Raw genomic sequence first — 26,553 nt, forward strand, 5'->3', positions numbered from 1 at the left:
AGAGATTTTGGACCATATTTTATCATGTTGTTTGACATCCATTACTTCATTCATTCATTTGACAGATATTTATTGAGTGTCTATTATTTAATAATTGCCAGGGATATACTGGTGACCAAACAGACTCCCTTTCTTCTGTTTATCTGTCTGTCTGTCTATCTATCTATCTATCTATCTATATCTATCTTTCTATCATCTATCTGTCATCATCTATCTACCTATCTATCATCCATCATCCATCCATCCATCCACCCATCCATCATCCATCCATCATCTATCCATCCATTATCCATCATCCATCCATCCATCCATCCATCCATCCATCCATCCATCCATCATCCATCCATCCATGCATCATCCATCTATCCATTTATTCCCTATCATCTATGTATCTATCTATGTATCTATCTATTGTTCATCTATCATTTATCTATCAGTTATGTGTCTATTGATCAGCTCTCATCTATCTATATTTGTTTATTTCCTTGAGCTTTATTAACAGGGCTTTATTTGACCATCTGAGTTCTTATCCAGAATCACAACAATATTTTTAAAATAACTGCATGTTTGCTCACATATTGCCTCTAATCTTCTTGGTCTTCATGACGAATTGTCAGGTATCAGTGGAGCCACAGGTCATTTTCCTGAGGAAGGATATTGAGGGAGTCTCTGCCACATGAAGCAGTTTTTGACTGCGTGAGCATGTGTGGGAGGGGGCCCAGATGCCTCAGGCAGGAGGAAGATGAGCTGGTGTTTGAGAAAATGTGGGGGGATGCAGCAGAAAGGAAGCACCCACTCTTGACAAAGGCTTTGGAAATTCATTCTCCTTTCTGGGCACAAACCCTCATGCTACTAAGTCATATCTGTGGTTTATATAATTAATCACTAGATTTTTTTCCTCATCATTGACATGTACAAAGTGTTGTCAGGGGATTCAAAATGAGACAGCCTTCACTATCTTACCTTGCCCGTTCTTGGAGGTCAGTCATCTGGGGTGAGGTTTGCCATTCAGTTGGGCGGTGGAACTAAACGGAAGTAGCCTGGCTTGGCTGCACAGTGAGTTTGCAGTACAGACACATAAATAGCAGAGCAGCAGATCAGTGGTGTGGCCATTTGTATTTGAATATTGGATTCCCAAGAGGTGATGTGGTTGGATGCACTCGAAATGATTTTTCTTGTCTTTTTAAAAGCAACTTAAAATTTTGTTACGCTAACAGGATGGAAGCTTGCACAGAACCTGCCTATGTTAAGAGACAGGAGTGTCCTGGAAAAGCCCCCGTGTGCCCCTCTCCGATCACTTCCCTTCCCAAGGATGGACGCCCTCCTGAATTCAGTGTTAGCGAGCCCCTGCTTTTCTCTCTCATTGTAGCACATGTACTCACAGCCCCAAGTGGTATCTTGCTATGATGTGCGTGCTCTTGATGCCATTACAGTGACAGAGGGGGTGTTCTTCTGGGACTGGCTTTGTTCTCCTCTGCATTCTTGCTTTGAGATTTACCCAGGATAATGTGTGTCATTTGTCCATCCATGTAACATAATTTTCTGGGCAATTAGCATGTGCCGCACATTGATTCTAGGTGCTGGGGAAATAGAGTGAACACCACAGGCAAACGCTTCATCCTGAGGGGACGGGGGGCAGCACACAAAGTCAATAGAATATGTAGCACATAACTGGTGTAAGGAGAAAGCTGAAACCATGAAGAAGAGTCATTTTAGGGGAGATGAGGAGGCCCAGGTAGGGAGGCTAAGAAGGGGACTTCTGAGTGAAAACCTGGGGGGAGGGGCAAGGGAGAGAGGTTGGAGATGTTGGGGAGAACACTGCAGGTGGAGCAAACAGCAAGCACCAAAGCCCTGCAGCAGCCTTGGGAAACTCCAGTGCTGTAAAGGGGAGCAGGGTAAGTTGGGGGGTGCAGGGGGAGGAGGTGAGGACAGAGAGGAAGTAGGAGATGGTCGCCACCAGAGGGTTGTGAGCAGTGACATGGTGTGACATTGGGGACTGGTGTTTTGACACATGTCTGTGGCTGCTGTGTTGAGAAGAGACACGGGAGGACATGCAGCCATCCCCCAGGGAGGAGTCCCTCAGCACTAACGAGAGATAAGTACTTTAAATATTTTCCCATTTGAGGGTTATATTTCACCTTCTTGGTTCTTTCCTCCAGGAATAGGTGATCTTAGAGTCATTTCACAATTTTTGAGTAGTGTTTTGTGCCTTAAAAAATGGCTTCCTACCGTAAGTTTTCCTATTTTTTTTCTAGAATGGTTCATATTGGCTTTCATTTCATTAAGTCCTTAATTCATCTGGGGTGGATTTTTGTCTGATGAGAGACAGGGATTCGATTTCATTTGCCTCTGTCAGAGCAATGCATCATCCCAGCATCGTTCAGTAGGCATCTCCTCCTTTGGTTCACCATACGTCCCTTGTGCGTGTGGGTGTCCACATATGTGCAGGTCTTTTCTGGCATCTCTCATTTGTTCCAGAAGCCCATGATGTGGCCCTGCCTCAGCACCCATGTGGCTCTGTGACCCTGGCTTTATAATTAGCTTGCTTTTCTGATAAGGTGAGTCCTGTTCCTCTTGGCTCTTTAGGCTTTTGTGTAAATTGTGAAGTAAGAGATCCACATTTCTCTGAAAGTCCTTTTAGAACTTTGTTGAGACGTTAAAACACTGTGTTTAAGGAGACTCTGGAGCCAATATCCTTAGCATAGAATTCTACCTTTTACTAGCTCCGTGCCTCAGTTCCCTCATCTGCAAAACAGAGATGATAGATAGTATTTCCTCATAATGGGAAGAGTAAAGAGTTGCTATCAGTGAAGGCCTGGAATATTGCCTGGTATATGGGAATTGCTAAGTAAGTGTGAGGTGTCATAATTATTGCTATTTTTATCGGACTTATTTTTAGTGTATTGATCCATTTAGGGAACTTTGACCTCTTTATATCACAGGGACAAATACAGATTTTGAAGGATGAGAAGGCGATTTCCTTAGATCCAGGACTTGTGAGAGATCTTGGGAACTTTTGACCAGACAGAAACATCATATCTGAGTTACCTCTCTGTGTCATGAAGAACTCTTATTTATCAAAGTATAAATTCTGAGATAAAATTCATAAAAACTTATTTATTTAAAACAATAATTTTTCTTTATCTCAGATTTTACTTTTTTGTATCAGTTGGATTTTTCCCTTCTGATATGGGCAAGTCCTCATTTCTTTTTGGGGAGATGTGAAATTCAACCTCTCTAGTAGGTTAATCTCTTATATCAGGGTAGGGAACAAGTACAGAAAAATATAGTTTGTGGAGAAAATGCTCTCATTTTCTGGGACTTGTAAAGACCTTATTTGTTCCAGGTGACAGGTCCCAAGTGGGATAAAAGGACATTATTTTGAGAAATGGCAACTCAGATTTAGCAAAGTTGCTGCCGGGAGTTGATGATGCAGAAACAGTTTCTCTTGGGCAAGATGGTGCTGAATGGGGAGTTATTAATAACATTTACTATGTTAATTTCTGTATGAATAGTGTCTGTGGGACCACCCATCACACTCATCTGTGGGCTGCTCTTCTCAGGTTGCTACCAAAACACCTGCTCTGTTGCTCTTCAAATGTGGGTCCTTCATTTCACTTTCAGGCCATAAAGACCATTAATTGGTAACCCGATATGTTCCACTTGGAGTAGAATTTTGTAACTCAGTGCAAAAATATAAAATAAAAATATTGATAAATATTGATGATGGTGAAGATGAAGATGGTGGTGATGAAGAAAAAGGTGGTGATGAAGATGGTGATGATGGTGATGATGATGAAAATGATGATGGTGTTGATAAGATGAAGATGGTGATGACTATGGTCATGGTGATGATGGTGATGGTGATGGTGGTGATGATGAAGATGGTGGTGTGATGATGAAGATGATGATGATGGTGGTGGTGTGATGATGAAGATGGTGATGATGATGAAAATGGTGCTGATGAAGATGATGATGATGATGATGATGATGGTGATGTTGATGGTGATAAATGAAGATGGTGATGATGATGGTGATGATATCATCTTTCTCTTGTGGTTTTTGTGTTTGAGACTTAATCCATATAAAATAACCAGCACAGAGCCTGGCCCACTAAAGGGGATACATTAAATTTCAGCTGCTCTGAACTTCTTTCCGAAACTTCTGTTCTATTCTTCTGGATTTTCTTTATTTGGATACATATAAATATATCAGTTTTATATTGCTGCTGTATCAAATAATTGTAAACTGGATGACCTAAAGCAACATACATTTGTTCTCTCCCTCTGGAGGTCAGAGGTCTGAAATCAGATTCACTGGGCCAAAATCAGTGTGTCAGGGGCACCATGTTCCCTCCAGAGGCTGTAGGAGAAAATCTATTGCCTTGTCCTCGCTTGTTCTAGAGTGTGTTCTTTGGCTCCCAGCTCCCTCCTCCATCTTTAAAGTGAGCAGTGTAGCATCTTGTTTCAGTGGTCACATTGTTTTATTCTTCTGTATCAAATATACCTCTGTCTCTCTCCTACAAGGACACTTGTGATTGCATTTATGGCCACCCCATAATTTCCCCAATCTCAACCTTTAACTTAATCACATCTATGAAGGCTTGTCACCATTTTAGAAAATTTTCACTAGTTCTAGGGATTATGGCCTTTGGGGGCCGTTGTTCAGTCTACCACAATAAGAATAAAGTAAATTCAAAATGAAAACGCTTCATATTGGTGCTGTTTCACTACCAAATAAAACTGTCATGCTCAGTAAAGTCATGTTTCACACAATGTCCCTCATTCATTAATAAATGTAGGAGTTACACGTAGCAGAGTGATAAGACATCAATTCACTGGCCTTGGTCCTGCTGGGACTCCCTGTGAAGACTTCAGCATGGCCAATAGTTGAGGCTAAAACTGCTTGGAATTGATGTATTCTACATATTATGGTGCCAAGATTACTTTGGGCTTTGACCTTGGATATTGTGTGTGGCTTTACAGGTTGTAAATAAAGATGGACATGGTACCCACTCGAGTTGTACAGTGTACAACTTGTGTGGTTGTAAATGGTGGTGCCCACCAGACTCTTATCTCCAGAGACGTATGGTCCATGTCTGTCTTGTATCCCCACTACCTACTGTGACACAGGGCTTGGAGTGGGCATTCGTATTTAGGGAAGCAAAGGAATGAAAGATGGGTTTTCAGTGTGAAAGCTACCAAGTACCTCCTCGTCCGTGGTGCCCAGAACAATGGTTTCTTCACACTGGCTGCACATTAGACTCACCTGAAAGAGATCTTAAGAAAGAAAGTTCTGGGCCTGGATCCTATTCACAGGTATTCTGATTTATTTGGTTTGGGTGGGGCCATGGTATTACAACTCTTTTTAGAAAGATCCCAGGTGAATCTACTGTGCAGCCAGGTAGCTAACGCGTCAGTCTAGCGTTGTGGTTCTCAAACTTTGGTATGCATTAGAACTACCTGGGAAACTGTTGGGCCGAGGGTTTTCTGACTGCATAGGTCCAGAATGGGGGGCTGAGATATGCATTTCCAGCAGGCCTGCAGGTAAGGCTGACGAGGCTGGTCTGGGGAACTACACTTTGAGAGTCACTGCTTTGGAAAGTAGTAGAGAAGGTAAGTCCCTTGGTACGCACAGGAGAAAAATAGTTGGGGGCATCATTTTGGAAGTGTGTGTGCTTTGTTTTATGCAGATGTAAGATGTATTAAGCACCTACTCTGTGAATTTAAAACAAGTAATGTCATTCCTTCTATCCAATAGCCTTTTGAGGTAGGCATTTTTTATTTTTTTTTAAAGATTTTATTTATTTATTTGAGAGAGAGACTGAGAGAGAGAGAGCATGAGAGGGGGGAGGGTCGGGAGGGTCAGAGGGAGAAGCAGACTCCCCGCCGAGCAGGGAGCCCGATGCGGGACTCGATCCGGGGACTCCAGGATCATGACCTGAGCCGAAGGCAGTCGCTTAACCGACTGAGCCACCCAGGCGCCCGAGGTAGGCATTTTTAACCTTTGCGTTTTTGTTTTGTTTTGTTTTTAGTTGACAAAAAGCCAGGGAGGTGAGTAATTTTGCTCAAGCCATGCTTGATCTTGCAGCGTGTCCCAACGTCACACCCTCTGGGAAACTGGAGACCACTCTACCTTGTGCTTACCTTTTTCCCTTACTGACCGCTATTCCTGCTCTGACCTCAGGTGACTGGTGTGACAGGATCCTTGGAGCTCCTAACCAATTTCCCTGCTAACTTCTGTGTAAGGGGAACAGGCTTGGTCCTCCCTGCATAGTGCCAAGTGCCTACCTAGCTGAGATATCTTGGGTTGACTTGAATAGGCAGGCTGCACACTGACCAATGCAGACTTGGAAAGTGACACCAGCCTGAGATTTGCCCACCTTTGCATCATTCTCAACTTTCGATATTTGGACTAGGACTTTATACTTTACAGGAGACATTTTTCAGGGCTGAACCACTTATTCCCAAAGCCTCCAGGTGAGATTTCAAGGGAGCTACTCCTGGCGGGCTGTTCTCCCTGTCCCTCTGAGCCCTCCTCTTACCCCGGTGTCCCTACCACCCAGAAATCTGTGGTCCCCAGCCTGCCTTGCTTGGCTCAGATACCTTGACTTCATCCAGATGGATCAAAAACTTCCTCCCATCCATTTTAGCCAAACTGAAATTGTCCCTTTTGGAAACACACAGCAGCATTCAACGAATGCAAAAGATGATGTGATTAAAGTAGTTTACACTGAGACGTAAGTTAGGCTTGATGCTCCATGGACATCTTGAATTTTAAAAGAGGAGCTTGTAATGACTCTCAGGTATGGGGAAAATATTGGAGAGGGGGACATCTGTGGACAGAAAATGCCATGGGCAGTTTCCTGACCTTCTTCCCTGGGCTGCCCCTTACCCTGGCTGAGAAGAATCCCACAGCTTGAGGGTTCTGACCAAACCATCCCTGCAGCTCCCTTCCACTTTGCAAGAGGCAGGCATGGCTGAAAGCTGGTGGCGAATGTGTGGAACTTCACATATCAAATCTGGAAGGAGGTGTCTGTATTAGTTTGTTCCTCCCTACAAGGGCTTTGAGTTTCATTGAGAGCAACATTCACAGCGCACTATTTTAGGTGCTTCAGGCAGGTGCTTTAAAGGGTCGTCAGCTGCAGGATGGTCTCTGCTCTTGACTTAGAGGTTGGTGTGCATTTGCTCAGTCAAGGTTTGCTGTGGCTCTTGCTTTATTTTTTTTTTAAAAGATTTATTTGTTTATTTGAGAGAGAGAGAGTGCACAGGGCAGGTAGAGGCAGAGGGAGAGAGTGAAGGGAAGCAGACTCCCCACTGAGCAGGGAGCCTGAGGCGGGGTTTGATCTCACGACCCTGAGGTCACGACCAGAGCGGAAACTGATGGTCAGTCAGACGCTTAACCGCCTGAGCCACCCAGGTGCCCCAGTGTGACTGTGGCTCGTGCTTTAAACAATGGCAAGAAAGCCCCTCCCTGACATCTCCCAGAGATGGTCTGCCTGATGGACGTTTCCACCTGTGACAGTGGGCTGGCTGCTGAAAATCAGCTCTGAAAACTGAGGTGAAGGAAGCAACTGAGACTAACCTGCCTGTCAGATTTAGATTCTCTTTGCTGGAAAAAACTTGAATCTACACGTTTTAAGGGACGCAGTGACTGTGGGAAGTGCAAGCTGCATCGTATCCTCAGCGTTATGGGCTGAGTTGTGTCCCCCCACAATTCTTACATGGAAGTCCTGATCCCCAGCACCTTAAAATGTGACTGGATTTAGAGAGAGGGCCTTGAAAGAGGCCATGCAGTAAAGTCCTGTCACTAGGCTGGGCCCTAATCCGATGTGATCAGCGTCCTTATAAATCAAGGGGAATAGGACACAGACACACGCAGAGGGACGACCATGTGAGGACACAGGGAGAAGATATTGTCTGCACCACGGAGAGAGGCCTGGGGAGTCACCAAACCTGCCAACACCTTGATGATCCCTTGGTGTCAGACTTCTGGCCTCTAGAAACGTGAGAAAGCAAATCTCTGTTGTTTAAGCCCCCAGTTTGTGGTGCTTTGTTATGGCAGCCCAGCGAACCAATACCCTCAGCTTTACTTCGTGAAAGAGAGGGAGAAGTTGCTAGTGAACACACGCCTTCCCATACAGGCTTCCATCAGTCATTGCTCTCCACGCAGGGGGAGCTTCTCTGTCAGGGTCCTCAGCAGCCAGACCCCGAGCTGAGCCTTCTCTTCCCGGTGTTGCTGCAGACCACGGTCCTCCCTTTGGCACCGGCCTAGATTTGGTGCACCCCTTCTTTCCCTTCATCAGTGGCTCCAATAAAGGAAGGTAACAAGAGGGAACATGATCCTCAGCCTACATGCGCAAAGCAAACACCATTGACATAAGATCTGGAGAAAGGGAACATGGCCTTCCAGGAGGATTCATAACCAGGACACCAGTTCTGTAAAAGAAGGACCAGACTCTGGCAGAGATGGCCCTCTCCCCACCAGGACTGACAGGGTTGGTGCCTCCCCTGGGGGATGCTGGGGGTCCCTGTGACTAGCCCCTGCCGAACTGAATTGAATGAAGTGATGTCACTCCTGGGCCTCAGTTAAGTAGGAGGTGTATTTCTCTGTGCTGTTACTTCTCCCTGGCTGGATTTAGGGCACTGGTTCTCAAAGTGTGGCCCCCTACCAGCTGCATCAGCATCTCTTGGAGGCTCAGTGTCTGCTCCTGATTGACTGATCAGATACTCTGGGGTGGGGCTCAGCAATCTCTTACCAAGCTCTCCAGGGGATTCTGATCATCCTCCAGTTTGAGAGTCACTGGATTAAGGAATGAGGGAGCGCCAAGAAAATTCTGGAGAGCCTGAAGAGTGTGAGATGCTGTTGCTGTCTTTAAGGTGGTAATCCTTGAGGAGTGTTTTCTTGGGACAAGGTGTAGAAGGGTGAGTCTGTGCGCCCAGAGTAAGCATGCCAGGATTGGGCAAGAACCCACCTGTCCTTTGTAAACCACACTGGTTTTGAGTTTGTATTGGGTTTATGCAGAGAAACAGAACCAACAGTGTGTGTGTATGTGATGTGTGTGTGTGTATACACAGATACGGATTTGTTTTAAAGAATTGGTTCACATGATTGTGGAGACTTGCTAAGTACCTCTGCAGGCTGGCCGGCTGGAGGCCAGGGGAGAGTTGTAGTCTAAGTCCAAAGGTCATCGGCTGATAGAACTCCCTCTTGCTTATGGCGGGTCAGCCTTTTTGAGTGATTAAGTCCTTCAACTGATTGGACGTGGCCCATTCACATTAGGGAGGGTAATCTGCTTGACTCCAAGTCCACTGATTTAAATGTTAACCTCATCCCCCCCGCCAAAACAAAACAAAACAACAAAAACCCACCTTAATAGAAACATCTAGAATAACATTTAACCAAATATCTGGGTATTGTGGCCCAGCCAAGTTGACATGTAAAATTAGTCATCACAAGCTTCTTGTATTCTTTTTATTTCTGTTCCCTTTTTGTTGTCACGGCGATTAAGTGAAACCTTTCTAACAGCTACAGCCTGTCTCCCTGTTACAAACAATCAGCATCTTGATGAAGACAAAGGACAGTGCTCAGTGACCACGTGCTGCCTGCCCATGCTGTTCTGAACGCTCCCTATGCTAGCCCTCTTACTGATCACTAAGTCAGCTCTGCTTTTAGCTCCATCTCAAAGACATGGAACGAGAGGCGCCCCAAAGATCTTTAAGTTGCCTAAAGTCACGTGTTTGGAATGTCGGGGAGCCAAGTCTAATTCTGGAGTGTTCCTAACCCATTCTGTAGGAGGAATCGGGGGGGTGGGGTGGGGTGTGTGTGTGTGTGTGTGTGTGTGTGTGTTTGGGTGGCCAAAGATAGGAACAGATGGGTGGAAAGATCCCCTGCTCTTCCAATGAAGGGGGCTGGGGGAGAGCTGGAAACAGACTCTTGCTGGTAAACAACATCCATCAATAGCACTCGCCCCACTGAAATGTACTAATTTTTAATCAGGTGGCTATATTATTAGCAGCATATTTCTCTTTATTATCACCACTGTGTTAATGCTAATAATAGTAACTACCCTTCATTAAACATTTATTGGCCAGAAATAACACCAAGTGCCTAACATAAATATAAGCCAGTTACCATCAGTCCCTCATCATGATAAATAAATTGAGGCTTGGATAAATTAATCTGCCCTAAGTCCCATGGCTTTTAAGCTAGAGAGAGAGAGATCAAGCAGAGCTGCCCTGCAAATAGAAAGGTCCAAGACAACTCCAGCAAGAAGTTGGTAAGGGCCATAAATGTCTATTGAGGCAGACATGCAGCTGGGAAGCAGCTGTCCCAAGCTCTCTCCTCCTGGTAAGTCCTGGCTTTTCGTTTCATCAGAAGGGGAGACCAAGGCGATGCCGAGCCAGGATCGAGCCAGGACTGTTGTTGCTGCCTCGTTTCAGCTTACTGCCATAGCCCTGTAATTAGGTGTTGATCCACGACACATGAATCACCTGCCACTCAGACTGCTGAGCTTTTAAGCGCAAAGGTCTCCAGTAACGAGGGTAAAGTGGTATTTCCTTATAAAGCTCTGTCTCTCTTTTTAACAAGCATCCTATAATCCTATAATATGCATCATTTCTGCCTTACGGTGAAATCGACAGTTTTATAACCAACAGTCAAAATTCAAGAAATACATTAGTGAAAACAAGACATCAGAATAAGGGAAGATATCTTTCATAGTCTTAGTTCCCATAATTCTAGAATATTCCTTACAGTCTTTTTTATACATACAAACTTATTTTTCTAATTGAAATCACAGTGCAATCGCAGTTTTGCTTTCTGCTTAACGTTGTATCTTACATATTTTCTGTGGTATTTCATGGTCTTTTTTTTTTTTTTTTCATGGTCTTTTTAAATACAATTTTTGACCCACAATATTCCATTAACTGATGTTCCCCAATTAATTGTTTTCTTCTGTGGTTTATTTAGATAACTTCCAACTTTGTAGAATTTTAAATAAGACTGAAATGAATCAGCTGGTGCAGAAAACATATGCTATTTAAGATGAAAACGTTGCAGTGCAATATGGAAGAAAATGCCCACAGATCTGGTTTGAGTTTTGGCTCTGCTGCTCCAGCCATGTGGCTGTCCTATCTTCCGTATTTGAGCTAATGTCTGGGAACCTCTGCTTCTCATTCTGAAAATGGGACTACTACCTACCCATGAGGTTGTGGTGGTCATTGTCTTTTGAGGATCAAAGGATACACTGACTTTTAAAGAGTCTTATCAGAGTTGTTGTGAGGTACTTCATCAGTGGTGAATATTAGTATAATAAACAGTCAGAAGTCAGAAGTATTGGGTAAACGATTATAGCATTTTCAGGATCTTGATCCCTGTTACCAAGTTCCTTTCTAAAATGTGTGTCCACTTCCATTTCACGTGAGTACAGGTGCATTTTAAACACCGTGGTTATAGGTGGTATTTCTTTAATTGCTACAAATTCTATATGTCCCTTAACTAGTTGTATTTCCTCTTCTGTGACTTGTCTGTTCCTATAGCCTTTGAATTGAATTAAATTCAATAAACAATAATGGAGTATCTGTGTCAGTACTTGGCTAGGTGTTGGTAATGCAGGCGTGAATGGCATACCGTCCTTGACTCTCTGGAATGGTCAGTCTAGTGGGGGAGGAAGATGAGCCTGGGAATCAGTACAAAGCAGTACCATCCATACAATAACGGGCGTGTGGGGAGAGTGCTGAATTCCTTTGCCGATTTACCTCTGGATACCTTACTAGTTTTTAAAATTGGTTTGTGAATAGTTGACCAGCTGACATTTCAAACCAATGAGCATTTCTCTTTTGCATCATAGACGCAAACGAAGATGACAAGTCCGTACCCTAGATCCTCATACTCTGTCTACTCGCTTCTCTTTCAAAAGCATGTTCTTCTCCTCCCTAAACACATGGCATCACCTCGGCCCTCTGGAAGCCTGAGCGGTGTACAGGGAGGGCAGAGATTGCATCTGTTAAGCCAGCAGAAAAGCCACCTCCGTGGTCTGCATTTTCACATGGTGTTTGGGAGGAAATAAGCTGTTCACTGAAAAGAGCCCCAGAAAATCAAAAGTGAGCCTCCCATATTGAAACTGCCCACAAGTGGAATGGGGGGCTTAATGGAGTTTTTAGAGCCAAGGCTGCCATACATTATCTTCATATTTGGTGAATAGTTCCATTTACACTCAGGTCAGGCAGATCCTGCTCCCATGGCTGCGGGTGAAAAGCAAGTGCAGTGATTCACGTACGTCCATCCTCAGAGGCAGGGTGCTCTCATCCTCGGTCGTGGCTTGACTCCAGGCTCTGGCCATCGTCTCCTAATGTGGCCTTTTCCAGCATGGTTATTGCTCACTTTAAAATACAGTTTTAAAGTTTCTATTTACATTAGTTATTTTTTATTGAGATACAACTGACATGTATAACATATTCATTTCAGGTGTACAACATAATGATTTGATATTTGTATATATTGTGAAATGATCACCCCAGGAAGTCTAGTCATCACCGTACATAGTTACATTGTTTTTTAATTTAGAGAATACCTTAGAGATGTTTCTAGAGTAGTCGCATGGTCCCATCTCTTTAGTGGCTATTAAAGCCAAGAGCCTCTCCTTAGGATTGATTTCTTTGGATTTGAGATCCTTGATTTTGTCTTCAGGCCTCCTTCAGAATTCCTGAGGCTGACGTGGGTCTCCTGATGACCCCAGGTCCGTGTACATCTAATTCAGTACTCGCCGGGCTTTATCTGCTCATCTTTTATTAAACACTGACATTTGGAGAATTTAGTTGAGGCCTGCCATACATTTAAATTAATTAATTAGTTAATTTTTATATTTTTAAGATTCTTTATTTAAATTCAATTTCATTAACATATACTGTATTATTAGTTTCAGGGGTAGAATTCAGTGATTCATCAGTTGCATATAACACTCAGGGCTCAGTACATCAAGGGCCCTCCAGACATTTTAGATTCGAGGGTCACAGATGTTGGGATTTTTCAGGAAGCCCATGAGACCTCTTGGTTCTCTTCCCACACCTGGAACCAATTAAGAGAGATGGTGAGGGGGGCATGAGGAGCGTGGGCAGAGGAGTCAGATGGAGATCAAAATAGCATCTTCCTATGGCAGGCTTCAGTGCAAGCCCCAGAACTGGGCCGGGCTGGACCCTGCTTAGTTTACCACGTGGGTGACAGCAGACCAGAGGAGGTGCTCCCTGCAGGCAAACAGGGGCCAGCAGGTGGGGGACGTAGACGGGACATGCTCCTTCCTTCTCCCAAACTCACCTCTTGTCTGACGGAGGCAGGGTCTGAAAATCCATGGGTGTTAACACTCCAGTGCAGGCTTCTTCAACTGTGGACTGCTGATATTTGGGGCTGGAGAACTGTTTGTTGTGGGGGCCTGTCCTGTGCATTGTTTAGCAGCACCCCTGGCCTCTACTTACTAGATTCTGGAACCCCACGCAGCTCCCTGCTGTGACCATTAGTGGTGTCTCCAAGCATTGCCAAGTTGGCCCCAGTGGAGAAGCTCTTCTCCAATATAGGGACCCTCCAGATGGAAGAAAAGGCTGAGTATCCTCCCCAGAAGTCTCCCTAATCCCAGCAGGCAGGATCCACTGCCTCTTCTGCTCCATCCAGGCTCCCTGTGTATGCCTCCTCCCTCCCATTTTCTACACCCCCACTTCTCGTAATCACTGTCATCTGTGGATTATCGCAAGGGTAGCAGCTGCCTGGCTTTGTGTCCCTTGGCATGGCATGGCCTTGTGTGGACAGTGGTATTGATTTTAGAGAATGTTTTTTAGATATTGGAACAAAAATGGTTGTGAACATTTTTCCATATAAATATTTAGCTGTCAGTGTTGTTCCTCCAAATCATTTTATGCATTCATCTGACCTGCCAGACACATGGATCTTACCCAGCCCAAAAAGCAGAGACTCTTGAAACAGTGAAAAGGATAGCAAGTCCTATCCATGCGGCTGGCTCCAAGCCCAGTCCTCGCTAGCAGAGTACCATTAAATAGTGATAATAGTCACATAGATTACCTTCCTCACATGTGATTCCTCCCCCCAAAGTGTTTTATATTCATCATTCTTATGCTTTTATCTTGAATTCAAGCTATAGTCCTCTAGTTATATGACACATGTAGCTAATTAGGACTAATTTTGGGGCAAAAAGCAACTTATTTTGCAAAGCATGTTCACTTGAAATTGTCTCAATAATTCTATGAACTATTTTAGGAATGAAGGCTAATATGCACCTAACTGCAGGACCCTTGTTCACATCACTCAGAAAAAGAGCTTCCAAGATGCTAAATAACAAAAATTCAACTTGGTAAATTTGAAGATCTAACGGTTTTATTAATCGATTCATGAACTGGGCATGAATTCGACTTGTACACTGTGGAAGGTTTTTATAGGAAGGACGGTGGGACCAGGAAGTTATTAGCAAAAGCAAGGATTGTTTCAGGCAAGGTCACCTTCCCTCAGGGGGAGGTGCAGGGGTCTTATCCCCAGATTCCCTCCTCTTCCTTGGGGGGAGGGAGAGGGCCCAAGGGACCGGGTACCTCCTTGGTGGCCACCGGAACATTCCTCACTGGCTGGTTAGGACTACATTTCTGGGGGAGGTTGGAACTGCCGTTAGGTTAGGGATGAAGTCCTGGTATGGTGCCTTGGCCTAAGTGACTCCATTTTGGGCCTGTGGTTTTCTTTTTGACAGGGACCAAGTTATGGAACCAATATATCTTTTCCAAGGCAGAGAAATATGCATCTTTTTAGTTATTTCCTGCTTCTTTTTTTAAAAAATTTTTTTTTTTAAGATTTTATTTATTTGCGAGAGAGAGAATGAGAGACAGAGAGCATGAGAGGGAGGAGGGTCAGAGGGAGAAGCAGACTCCCTGCTGAGCAGGGAGCCTGATGTGGGACTCGATCCCGGGACTCCGGGATCATGACCTGAGCCGAAGGCAGTCGCTTAACCAACTGAGCCACCCAGGCGCCCCAGTTATTTCCTGCTTCTTAACAGAAAGGTATAAGAATCTAGACATTGTCTAATCACCCTCCACTGCACTAACACATCACCACCCCTCCGCCCCGAAAGACTGCAACACTAGCCTCAGTAGTAGGCAGTTCTAATTGTCAGAACATTCTACCTTACATGGAGACAAAATCTGCCTGCCTTGGACTTCCTTCTGGAGGCTCCTGTGGCCACAGAGAGCATCTCATCCTCTTGTTCACAGCAATGGTTGCAAAATCTTCAGGATTCTTTGGTTACATTGTCCCAAATTGTCTCTCTTCATGCCTCCACCTGTCGTGGGCTGGATTGTGTCTCCCCCCACCCCACTCTTTCAAATGCTGAAGCCTTAACCTCTAACTTCTCAGAATGTGGCTATATCGGACGCACAGCCTTTAAAGAGGTGGTGTAGTTGACATGAGGCTTTAATCCAATCTGACTGGTGTCCTTGTAAGAGGAGGAAATTTGGACCCACAGAGAGACAGCGGGGATGCGCATGCACAGAGGAAAGGCCATGTGAGGACACAGAGACGCTGGCCACGTGCAAGCTACAGAGAGAAGCCTCAGGAGAAAGCAAGCCTGCTAATGCCTTGATCTTGCACCCCCGGCCTCCAGACTCTGAGAGAATGGATGTGTGTTATTTAAGCCGCCAAGTCTGTATTTTGTTATGGCTGCCAGAGCTGACTTATACATGCTCTACCCCTGACCCCACTGTGAGTGTGACCTGTTGGTGTCCTTGCCTCCCCTTCTCTCTCTGTAATAAAGACAGCAATAGCTTCTGCCCCATGGGGCTCACGGGGGATTACAGGACATAATGAACCGTGTCTGGCACAGTATTGGAGGAATGTTACTTCTTGTTAACATTATCATTCCTAGGGTTATGTTATCTTTGTTTAAGTAATAAAAATATTAAATAAGACAAGGTTAGGACAAATCTAATGCCATGATACCTCAGGATCTCTGTAAGGTTGACTTCGATCCGTTCCTAAACACTTCCTCAGATATTTATACTTATGGCTCCCATCCTTGTGTCCATACATCCCTGATTGGAATTTATGCTCGTGGCCTCTGACGTTTTCCCAGTTTACTGGCCTCTTATGTTTTAAAGAAGTGATTAAAAAATTTAAATTATTTTGTTTTTAAGTGTGTAGTATTGGTCCAAATATACAAACGTGAAAATCATTCTTGTGATGTTTACTTAGGATCATGGGTTTACTCTCCATTGGCTTAAATTTTTTCCTAGTAGCAATAGACTCGCTTTATAGTATTTCATAGTGGTATCCACACTGGGCTTCAGTAATTATGAGTGAGTTGCATGCACCATGTTGTTAATACACCATAGCCTTCCCCAAATACAAAAACGAAGACACTACTGCTTTAGAAGCTGGAGTCTCGTCTGGGTTCTAGCTCCATCTCTCCTCCTCTCTTGCAGCTTTGTGTTGCTTTGGAAACCTTATTGCATCTCACACCAGGTTATTCTCATATGGAGAAAGATTTAACAGGATCCCGAGCGTGCCAGGCTTGTGGTCCTGGGGCGTCCTTTGATAGGCTGTGTGGGTATTATTTCTTCCATATCGTACCCTCCGAGGTTAGAACTATTTTATCTTTACAGGTAAGATCTAATTTTTATCCGACACTGGGAAATGCTGTGACTGGCTCTGCCCTCATGCTCCCTCTTGGAAACGAGTGAGGCTGGGTTGGTTTAATTTAAAACGTTCCAGTAATAACTTTCAGACGTTACAACGCAATTTGATTTTCTGAAGTCATCATGAAGGGACTATTTTAAAAGTCTTACTCCTTTAAGTTTAAAAATGCTCTGCAGAATTAATGTGGCAACAGCCTGCCACCCAGTCCAACCCCAACCTTCTAGAAAAGAAATGCCTCCAGGACATTTCTCTAAATGAAGTGTCAAATCCAAATCAAGTCAAATTTCCAGTGCAGGATAATGGACTCTATTTTATGACTTTCTTCTGTGCCCCGGGGGGGTGCTTGGGCCCATTACACAGCCGGTTGGTGTATATTAGGTGTATTAGCAGAGGGACTTGAGTGGCTGGGGGCTCTTTGCTTGGTGAGGCCCAAGCCGCATCGCACAGGTTCTGGGGTTATTAACGGTGAGCCTGGTTTCCCCGAGAATGCTCAAACTCCATTCTGTGATGAATACTTAATAGCAAGGAGAATGGGATTCTTTTCTTTTTAGGGAAGTTTCTGTGACTCAGCGAATCCATTCCAGTGAGATGGACAAACTGTCAAAATTAATGAATGCCAGCTGAGATTCGGTCCCTACAGGGAGAAACCTGGCCCAGTGGGAAATGAGCATTAACGCCCCCATGTATTTTGAACATGCTGCTCTTTCACCACAGATTCAGGCTTAGCGGATATCTTTAGAGGAAACCACTCTGAAAAGCATGTTTTCTGGTTTGGTTGTTTCCATCCTTAATCACAGTTTTAATTTTGGGGAGAAATACACCAAGCTAAGTAATTCGGATTTTCTAGAAACCAAAAGAAAAAAGAAAAGAAAAGAAAAGAAGGAAGAGCTACTATCAAAGACATTCCAGTGGCTGTGGTTTGTTTGGGGTTTGTACGGCACCAGGTTAAGGCAGTCGTTGCTGAGGGTAAGGGAATACACAAATGGTGGGTGACCCAGGCTCGGGAGACGAGGCTTTGGAGTGAGCCCCAGCAAGTACAGGGCACCGAGACAGGCCCATCCGATTATGGGAATTGTACACTGTTATTCTGCAGTCATGTTTAGATCAAAGGTGTCCAACTTGGGGATTTTGACCTTTGAAGGGGTTGAAGCTGGATCAGTAGGTGCCTTTGCCTCCCTTCTGAGAGAGAGCACCCAGCATGTGCCCCTTGTTCTTGGAAGAGTCTGGGCCCAAACACGGTCCCTGCTCAGATGACTCCTGAGAGCAAATCCCAGTGTGTCTCACTGCGGAGTTCAAACTTCATATGGTTTCTCATCTCTAATGTGAAAATAACAGTAATAGCTGCTTGCAAGATTGGTTTTGAGGATTTGTTTGTTTTTATAAAGATTTTATTTATTTGAGAGAGAGACAGAAAAAGAGAGCAGAGTGGGGGAGGGGGGAGAGAGAGAAACAGACTCCCCACTGAGTGAGGAGCCTGATGTGGGACTCGATCCCAGGACCCTGAGATCATGACCTGAGGCAAAGGCAGACACTTTATCGACCGAGCCACCCAGGTGTCCCTGAGGATCTGTTTTATAATAAAATACTTAACGTAATACATATTCAATAAATAGCAGTCATTTAACTATACCCAGAACAAAGGTGATAATGGTAGATTTAACTAAATGTAAAGTTTAGTTATGCACTTGGTGATACTGTCTTGGTGGAAGTGAGGGTAGCAAGCCACGTTAAATCGGATGACAGTAATGTCATACGTGGATGCAGCCACTAAGTAAAGGGGACACGCTCTCATCTTTGTATTGTACAGAACACAAATGTGAGATCTTGGATAGCTAACTCCCTTCCTTCTCTTTGGCCTTTGTCTTCTGACCTTGTACAGTGTGGACTAGTAAACTCTCTGGTGATTTAAGGAGGCAGGGGTGGAAGAAAATGCATTGGTATGGGTAAAATGGTCTGTACATGTACAGAGGGAATAATTAATCATCATGAAAGCTAATTTTAGAATGTTTTATTTCACTGCAATGTATTTATTTATATTTGGTTGACTTCAATCAAGCAGCCATGTATTCAAGAAGCATTTCTTGGGATTCTACTGTGTGCTAGAAATGGTTGGAGGGATTGGAGATCCGTCAGGGAATTCAACCAACCAACCATCTATGATTTAGGAACTCAAACTTTAAGGAGTGGGAGAGACAGATGATCAAAAAACTGTAACAAATAAATAAATTATGCAAGACGCTAAAAAGCGATCAGCGTTGTGGAGAGACACAGCTGCTGAGGGCAATCGGGAGTCCTTGCTATAGTGGAGGGCAGGATGAGGGCAAGCCTCAGGGAGAAGGTGGGGGCTCAGCAAAGGCTAGAGAAAGTGGGGAAACTGGCCAGGTGCGCCCTGGGAGAGGGGCATCCCAGGTAGAGGGAGGAGCCTGTGGGGATGCTATAGGAACCTAAAGAAGGCCCCGTGGCTGGAATGGAAGGAACAAGGGGGAAGAGTAGAAGGTGATAGCAGAGAAGGAACAGCAAGCATGGGTCATACAAAAATATTGGCTTTTGTGCCAGAGAATGGGGGCCCCGGAGGGTTCTCAGCAGAGGAAAGAGACAGCCTGAGATGTCTGCCTGATGGGATTAGCATGTGTGTGTGGGGGGGTGGGGGGCGGCAAAAGTGGATGCCAGAGAGCCAGAGGGGCCTCTGTGACAATCCAGGGGTGAAAGGTGGTGCTTTGGACCAGGGAGGCAGCAGAAGAGATGGCAAGTGGCTGATTCTGAGCATATTTTGGAGGTGTAGCTAATGGACTTCCTTATATTCACTTCCTCGTGAATATAAGAGATGAGAAAAAGAGGGGTGTCAAGGGGGACCCCAAGTGTTTGGACTGAGGGACTGTAAGACCAGATGGCCATTAGTTCTTCTATTCAAACATGGATATTTTACGGATAGAATATTTTTGTATGTACCTAGTGTGATTCTAATTTATCACTTTCTGAAATATTGACAAATATGAAAAAGAATCACATGGAAGAGGAGAGTGGTAAAAGAACTTCATGAACGTGAGATGTTCAGAATATTGGATCCCAGAATACAGGTGTCATGGAGGGGAGCAGGAAATTAGAGCAACAGTTTACCAGGGTTCCAATCAACTGATTTTCCCCCCTAAGGTCTTAAATGTTTGAGACTCCCAAATAAAGCTGTGTGAGTGGGATTTCTACATCCTGTGGCCCATCATCCAGAGCCCATGGGGTGCCGTTAGGCTCCATGCTGGCTGATGTGGGGTGGGGTGAACACCGGTCACCCTGTGATTCATACACGGAGGGCGGGGGCGCTGTTGTCTGTAAGGGTTGGTTAGACCTGCTTCTTACCGTGATTGGAATGAAACACTCTCTAGAAATACACTCACCTACTGACTTTGCTTTCTATGTTTTTCTCTTTTTAAGGTTTTTCTCCTAGTATTCACACCTGTATTTTCAAACTCTGTTTACACTGAAATGCTTCATTATTGTGGGCTAGATATCTACTTAATCTTATCGACTCTGCATGCCCGTGCTCCTTATCTTCCCCTACTTTTTTCATATAATGATACTACCATTTTCGGTTAAATCAATATTTAGGGTTTACATTATTATAACCATGTAAATATTAGCTACAGCTGAGCCACCTAGCACATTATGAATGCTTTTCCTTTCTATTACAGCTTTGTGTTTTCCCTGGGATTAATAATCACTGACTTTTTTGTTTACTTAGTCTTCACGGCATGTGTAACTAAGTCATCCCCCAAATTCTCTGGCAGGACTAAGTACTCCTTTTAATACACTCAGATACATCAGGGTCTTTGAATGTTTATATTTTATTTTTTTTGAAACGTCTCTGGGAGCCCTCTCTCTGCACCTGCCTGGACTAGTTTCCACTCTACAGCTGTTATCTTGGAACCTTTCAGTCACTCTGGAAATTCCTTTCATGGAATTCCTCACCTGCATCTGAGTCTCTCTGTCCTCTGTATGTCATACACTCCTCTCCCTTGGTTTGCTGCCTTATTTATTCATTCCAGTAGCTTTCTGAATAGGGTGCACGAGAGGTAAAATTTTGGGGTTTGCATTATCTAAAAATGTCTTTGTTTACTTACTCGACACTCTGGGTGTAGATTTCTAGGTGAGCCCCATGACTTTCTATAAAGGACCACGTCAGGGTTCAGAGGTGAAAGATCAGGTCCTTGGCCTTCATACTGTTGTATGTCAGACAGCAGGTTTCAACTATGGAGAACCGCAAGGAAGATGGCACCTTTGTCCAAAGAAATGCCTTTCTATGTCAACGGAGGCCTGACTTGAGTTCTATTTAAGTGTCCACTGCATTATCTACGTACTCAGTGCTGTGTAAGCAGATGGTGTGCGAGGATGATAATGTCCCCTCTGCTGCATCCATGGTACAAATGTTTGAGCAATGAATGAATGAAGCCACATAAATGAGCAATATCTTGATGAAGCAAGGGCAAAAAAGTGAAAGACTAGATCAGCTGGCATGAAAGTACAGATGATGGTGGAGACAGGTGAGTTCTGTGCAATGTTCCCCAGTATTCCATGGGAAGCAGAGGGTTGCATCATACCTGGAACCCAGACGCAGGTTCTTCTTGCCACTGCTTTGGAGATAGTAGGCACTGCTGGTAAGACAAGGCAACTGAACATCTAGACTCTGTCATTGTTCATTAATCCTTCCACTGAAACTCCATTCAAATGGTAGTAAAGGCATTTATACATAATCCTAAGGACAAAGTGGAAGGGCGGGTAAGATGGTGGCAGCCATGAGTTGGCAATGATGGTAGATGAGTTGTCCAAGGTTTAACATACTGGAGAAAGCTGAAGAAAGTCACACAAGAGGAAGCCAATGAGCAGGTCTCTCACTCAGGTTAGTGAACTGAAGGGGCCAGCTTAGACTAGAGTCAGTCCTCTGAGAGTCCTTCTAATTGAAAAGATTGCTGTTACTTACCACTTAGGCTACCTTTGCAGTTATCCAGATGGTCATTCATTTTATTACTGAAACACAAAGGAAAATCTGCGCATTACCTGGAAAAATAAATTACTTTAAAAAGTAAGCTTATGGAAGTCCTTAGGCCAGAGCAAAATGGAAAATTGAGTGCCCCTGAGCTTGGTGAAGTTCTAGCAAAAGAAAATGATGCTGAACAATGAGATTAACTAGGAAGCATGTGTTTTGTGTTTTTATTTTTTTTATCATCATTATACTTCACTGCTTTCACTTAACATTTGTAGCTTAAGATTTCACTTCTGGAGTTAGATTTTACATCTTTCTGTTGGGTTCTCATTGCAATCTCTGGATTTAATTTATTTTGTTATTTAATCATAGGACAGGTGATTCAGTTGGCTTCAGTTTATTTCATTCCACCCCTTGCTTTGAGAGTCTCATTTTATTGCTTCAGTGTTCTGTCTGTTTCTGGTTCAGATTGCTGTGTTTTTGACATTTGTTTTTGTAGTGTTTTCTCTCTCCCCAAGGCTTTTAATCTGCAGGAAATAATTCTGTCAACATTATTATGTTATTAGCTTTATTTCCCACTCTCTTTTCTGATGACTTTTTAAATTTGAAATACCTCATGTGAATCTGTAGTGTCGCATTTTTCATTAATTTGTCCTATTTTTGTTTGTTCCCAAATGCTGCCAAATGCTAAGGAGTCATTGACATCATTTTGGTTTATTCATGTGCTTTATCGCATGTGGTCATAATTCCCAGAGTGCCTTCTGCTATTTCCAAATCACTAGCCACTTTCATGCCTTTGGAAAACTTTGAGCCTAAAATGTAAATGCTGGAACATAGCAAGCTACATGCAGATTACAGTGTCTGTATTCTTCTCTAAAAATGTATACATAACCGCCAACAGTGTTACTGAGAGTTACTTTCATCCATCCAAAGGGACAGAGAGACTTTATCTCTAAAATGAATTCCCTGTACACATATGGAAATAATTCTCTAGAAGGATATTGCAAACAATACTTAGACATTTTCTGAGCAAAAACATTAACATTTTTCTTATTTTTTTTCCTCCAGAGATTTGTAAAAACACATAGCAAAACTGAGCTTTTTTCCCTTGTTGAAAAATCAGTACAAATATTGGATAAAAAGAACATTTTTTACACATGGTACCTAAATCTCATAAATGTGTTCTTCTGATAATATCTGAGAAATTCTTTTTCTCACTCACTGTCCCTTGACATCTATATAATGGAATTTTGATTATAATAGATGATGCATATGAAATACAGATTAAATATTGTTCCTTAAAAGGATAGTTTTTGGCCGTATACAGTATGAAAACCATAATATTTTTTTTGAACATTTATTCATTCAATAAGAATTTGAGAGCCTCTATTATGTACTAGTCAGTGCACCAGGTACCAGGAATACAGCTGTGTCATCTCTATGCGGTGTACCTCTTGTAGATTACAGTTAGATGCGGGGTCCACACCAAACAACTAAGAAAAGAGTTATGAATGAATTATGCAGAAGGCTGACAGGTAGGGCAAGGGGTCTGGTCTGGGAGGTGGAAGACCAGGAAGACGTTTCTAAGGGATTGATGTGTAAGCCGAGATTGAAAGAATGAGTAGTAGCACATGGAGCAAAAGATGGTGAAATATTCCAGCAAAGGGCCCAGTATCTTTGCAGGCTCTGAGGTGGGAAGAGGTTTGGGGACCCAAGACACTGGGGAGCCCAGTGTGGCTGGACTCTAGTAAACCATCAGCATGAGGTCAGATTGAGTTTTTTTTATGCATAATTTATTAAGATCAAAATACAAGAAGGCAGATTCCATCTCAACCAAAAACACTGATAGATCATCCCCATGCTAAAAAGAAAGAAACCCAGTTCTCTGTTCTCCTTTTCAATTTGCTCTTGCTCACTGTATTTTCAGAATTCCTTCATGCAATTTGGAGTTCTCTTGTTAGGTACAAAACATTTAGGATTGTTATGTCATTTTGATGAACTGAGCACTTTCTCATTAGGAAATGGCCATCCTAGTAATCTTTTTGGGTAGTGTTAGCAGGGAATTTTTAAAATCCTTTTGCTTTTAATCTGCCTGTTTCTTTATATTTTATTTTATTGTTGTATGTTTAATTTTATTAGGAGTTGCCAGACTGTTTTCCAAAGTATATAATTTTACATTCTCATCATAATATATGAGAGTTTCAGTTGCTCAAAATCCTACCAAAATTTTGTATTGTCTCCTTTTTTTTTTTTAAGTTTTTATTTAAATTCCAGTTGGTTAACACACAGTCTTATATTAGTTTCAGGTGTACAATATAGTGATTCAACACTTCCATACATACCTGGTGCTCATCACAACAGGTGCCCTCCTTAATTCCCATCATCTATTTCACCCATCACCTCCCACCTCCCTTCTAGTGACTGTCAGTTCTGTTCTGTGTAGTTAAGAGTCTGTTTCTTGGTTTGCCGCTTTCTCTTTGCTCCTTTGTTTTGTTTCTTAAATTCCACATGTGAGTGAGATCATATGGTATTTGTCTTTCTCTGACTTATTTCACTTGGCATAATACTCTGTAGCTCCATTCATGTGTTTGCAAAGATTTCATTCTTTTTTATGGCTCTAATATTCCATTGTATATATATATATATATGCCACCTCTTCTTTATCCATTCATCTATCAATGGACATGGGCTATTTCCATAATTTGGCTGTTGTAGATAATGCTGCTATAAACATCGGGGTGCATGTATCCCTTTGAATTAGAATTTTTGTATTCCTTGGGGAAATACCCAGTAGTGCAATTGCTGGGTTGTAAGGTAGTTCTATTGTTAACTTTTTTATTAAACTTTTTTTAAACTTTATTTTTTAAAGTAAACTCCCAACATGGAACCCATGACCCCAAGATCAAGAGTCACATGTTCTACTGACTGAGCCAGCCAGGCACCCCTATTTTTAACTTTCTGAGGAACCTGCATACTGTTTTCCAGAGTGGCTGCACCAGCTTGCATTCCCACCAACAGTGCATAAGGGGTCCCCTTTCTCTGCATCCTTGCCAAAACCTGTTGTTCCAGTTTTTTTTTTTTTTTGAGTAGTGTTACCTTGGGATTTTTTTATCCTTTTACTTTTAATTTACTTGTTTGTTTTAAATTTAATTTTATTATGTTATGTTAATCACCATACATTACATCATTTGTTTTGGATGTATTGTTCCATGATTCATTGTTTGTGTATAACACCCAGTGCTCCATGCAGAACATGCCCTCTTTAATACCCATCACCAGGCTAACCCATTCCCCCAACCCCCTCCCCTCTAGAACCTCCAGTTTGTTTCTCAGAGTCCATAGTCTCTCATGGTTTGTGTCCCCCTCTGATTTCCCCCGCTTCATTTTTCCCTTCCTACTATCTTCTTTTTTTTTTTAAAACATATAATGTATTATTTGTTTCAGAGGTACAGGTCTGTGATTCATCAGTCTTACACAATTCACGATGCTCACCGTAGCACATACCCTCCCCAATGTCTATCAGCCAGCCACCCCATCCCTCCCACCCCCCACCACTCCAGCAACCCTCAGTTTGTTTCCTGCAATTAAGAATTCCTCATATCAGTGAGATCATATGATACATGTCTTTCTCTGATTGACTTATTTCGCTCAGCATAATACCCTCCAGTTCCATCCATGTCATTGCAAATGGCAAGATTTTTTTTTTGATGGCTGCATAATATTCCATTGTATATATACACCACATCTTCTTTATCCATTCATCTGTCGATGGACATCTTGGCTCTTTCCACGGTTTGGCTATTGTGGACATTGCTGCTATAAACATTGGGGTACACGTACCCGTTCGGATCACTACATTTGTATCTTTGGGGTAAATACCCAGTAGTGCAATTGCTGGTTCGAACGGTAGCTATATTTTCAACTTTCTGAGGAACCTGCATACTGTTTTCCAGAGTGGCTGCCCCAGCTTGCATTCCCACCAACAGTGCACGAGGGGTCCACTTTCTCTGCATCCTTGCTAAAATCTGTTTTTCCAGTTTTTTGTTTTGTTTTGTTTTGTTTTTTTTGAGTACTGTTAGCTTGGGATTTTTTTATCCTTTTACTTTTAATTTACCTGTTTTTTATATTTTAAAATGAATTTCTCCTAGATAACTATGGTTAGGTTTTGATTTTTCACCTAATCTGACAATTTCTGCCTTTTAATTGTCACGTTCAGCCATTTATATGTGATGTGAACATCAGTTGTTTAGATTTAAATCTACCATCTTTATACTTGCTTCCTATTTATTCCACCTATTTTCTGTTGTTTTTTTCTTTTCTTGTCTCCTTTTGGATTAGTGGAGTATTTTTTTAATGATCAATTTTATCTACCTAATGGGTTAATACCTAAGTTCTGTTTGATTTACCTTTTTTTTTTTTTAAGTGATTGCTTTAGGGTTTATAATAGACATCCTTAAATTAACATGGCCTACTTTCAAATTATATTATAGCACTTAATGTATAGTAGACGAAACTTATAGCAGTAGATTGTCGTTTCCCTCCTCCCGCTGGCCTTTGTGCTAATACTGTCATTCATTTTATCTCTACATATGTTATAAACCCCCCAATACATTACTATCATTTTTGCTATTAACAGTAAATTGTCTTTTGATGATATTTTTAAATGAGGAAATACATTTTTTATATTTACTTATATACATACCATCTTTTGGCACTCTTCATTTCTTTTGTGAGGTCATGAATATCTATCTGGTATTTTCCTTCTGCCCGAAGACTTCCTTTAACATTTCTTATATTGCTTGTCTACTGTCACTGAGTTCTCTTAACTTATGGATCTGTGAAAAGCCATTATTATTTCACCTTCATTATGAAAGTATTTTTTGGCTGTGTATAGAATTTTA

At 42.7% G+C, this 26,553-nt stretch overlaps 1 protein-coding gene across 1 annotated transcript in view; it reads left to right on the forward strand.

The window, feature by feature from the left end:
• Positions 1-2,217: 2,217 nt before the first annotated feature.
• The window catches only part of DSCAM (DS cell adhesion molecule), a 709,341-nt gene continuing 685,005 nt past the window's right edge, over positions 2,218-26,553 (forward strand). The window contains exons 1-3 of the mRNA XM_044918979.1: positions 2,218-2,230; positions 3,673-3,863; positions 6,035-6,053. Of these exons, the coding sequence (XP_044774914.1) occupies positions 2,218-2,230; positions 3,673-3,863; positions 6,035-6,053 (223 nt within the window). The remainder of the gene's footprint in view (positions 2,231-3,672; positions 3,864-6,034; positions 6,054-26,553) is intronic.

Source organism: Neomonachus schauinslandi, chromosome 1 (genome assembly GCF_002201575.2).
Source record: "Neomonachus schauinslandi chromosome 1, ASM220157v2, whole genome shotgun sequence".
Lineage (NCBI taxonomy): Eukaryota > Metazoa > Chordata > Mammalia > Carnivora > Phocidae > Neomonachus > Neomonachus schauinslandi.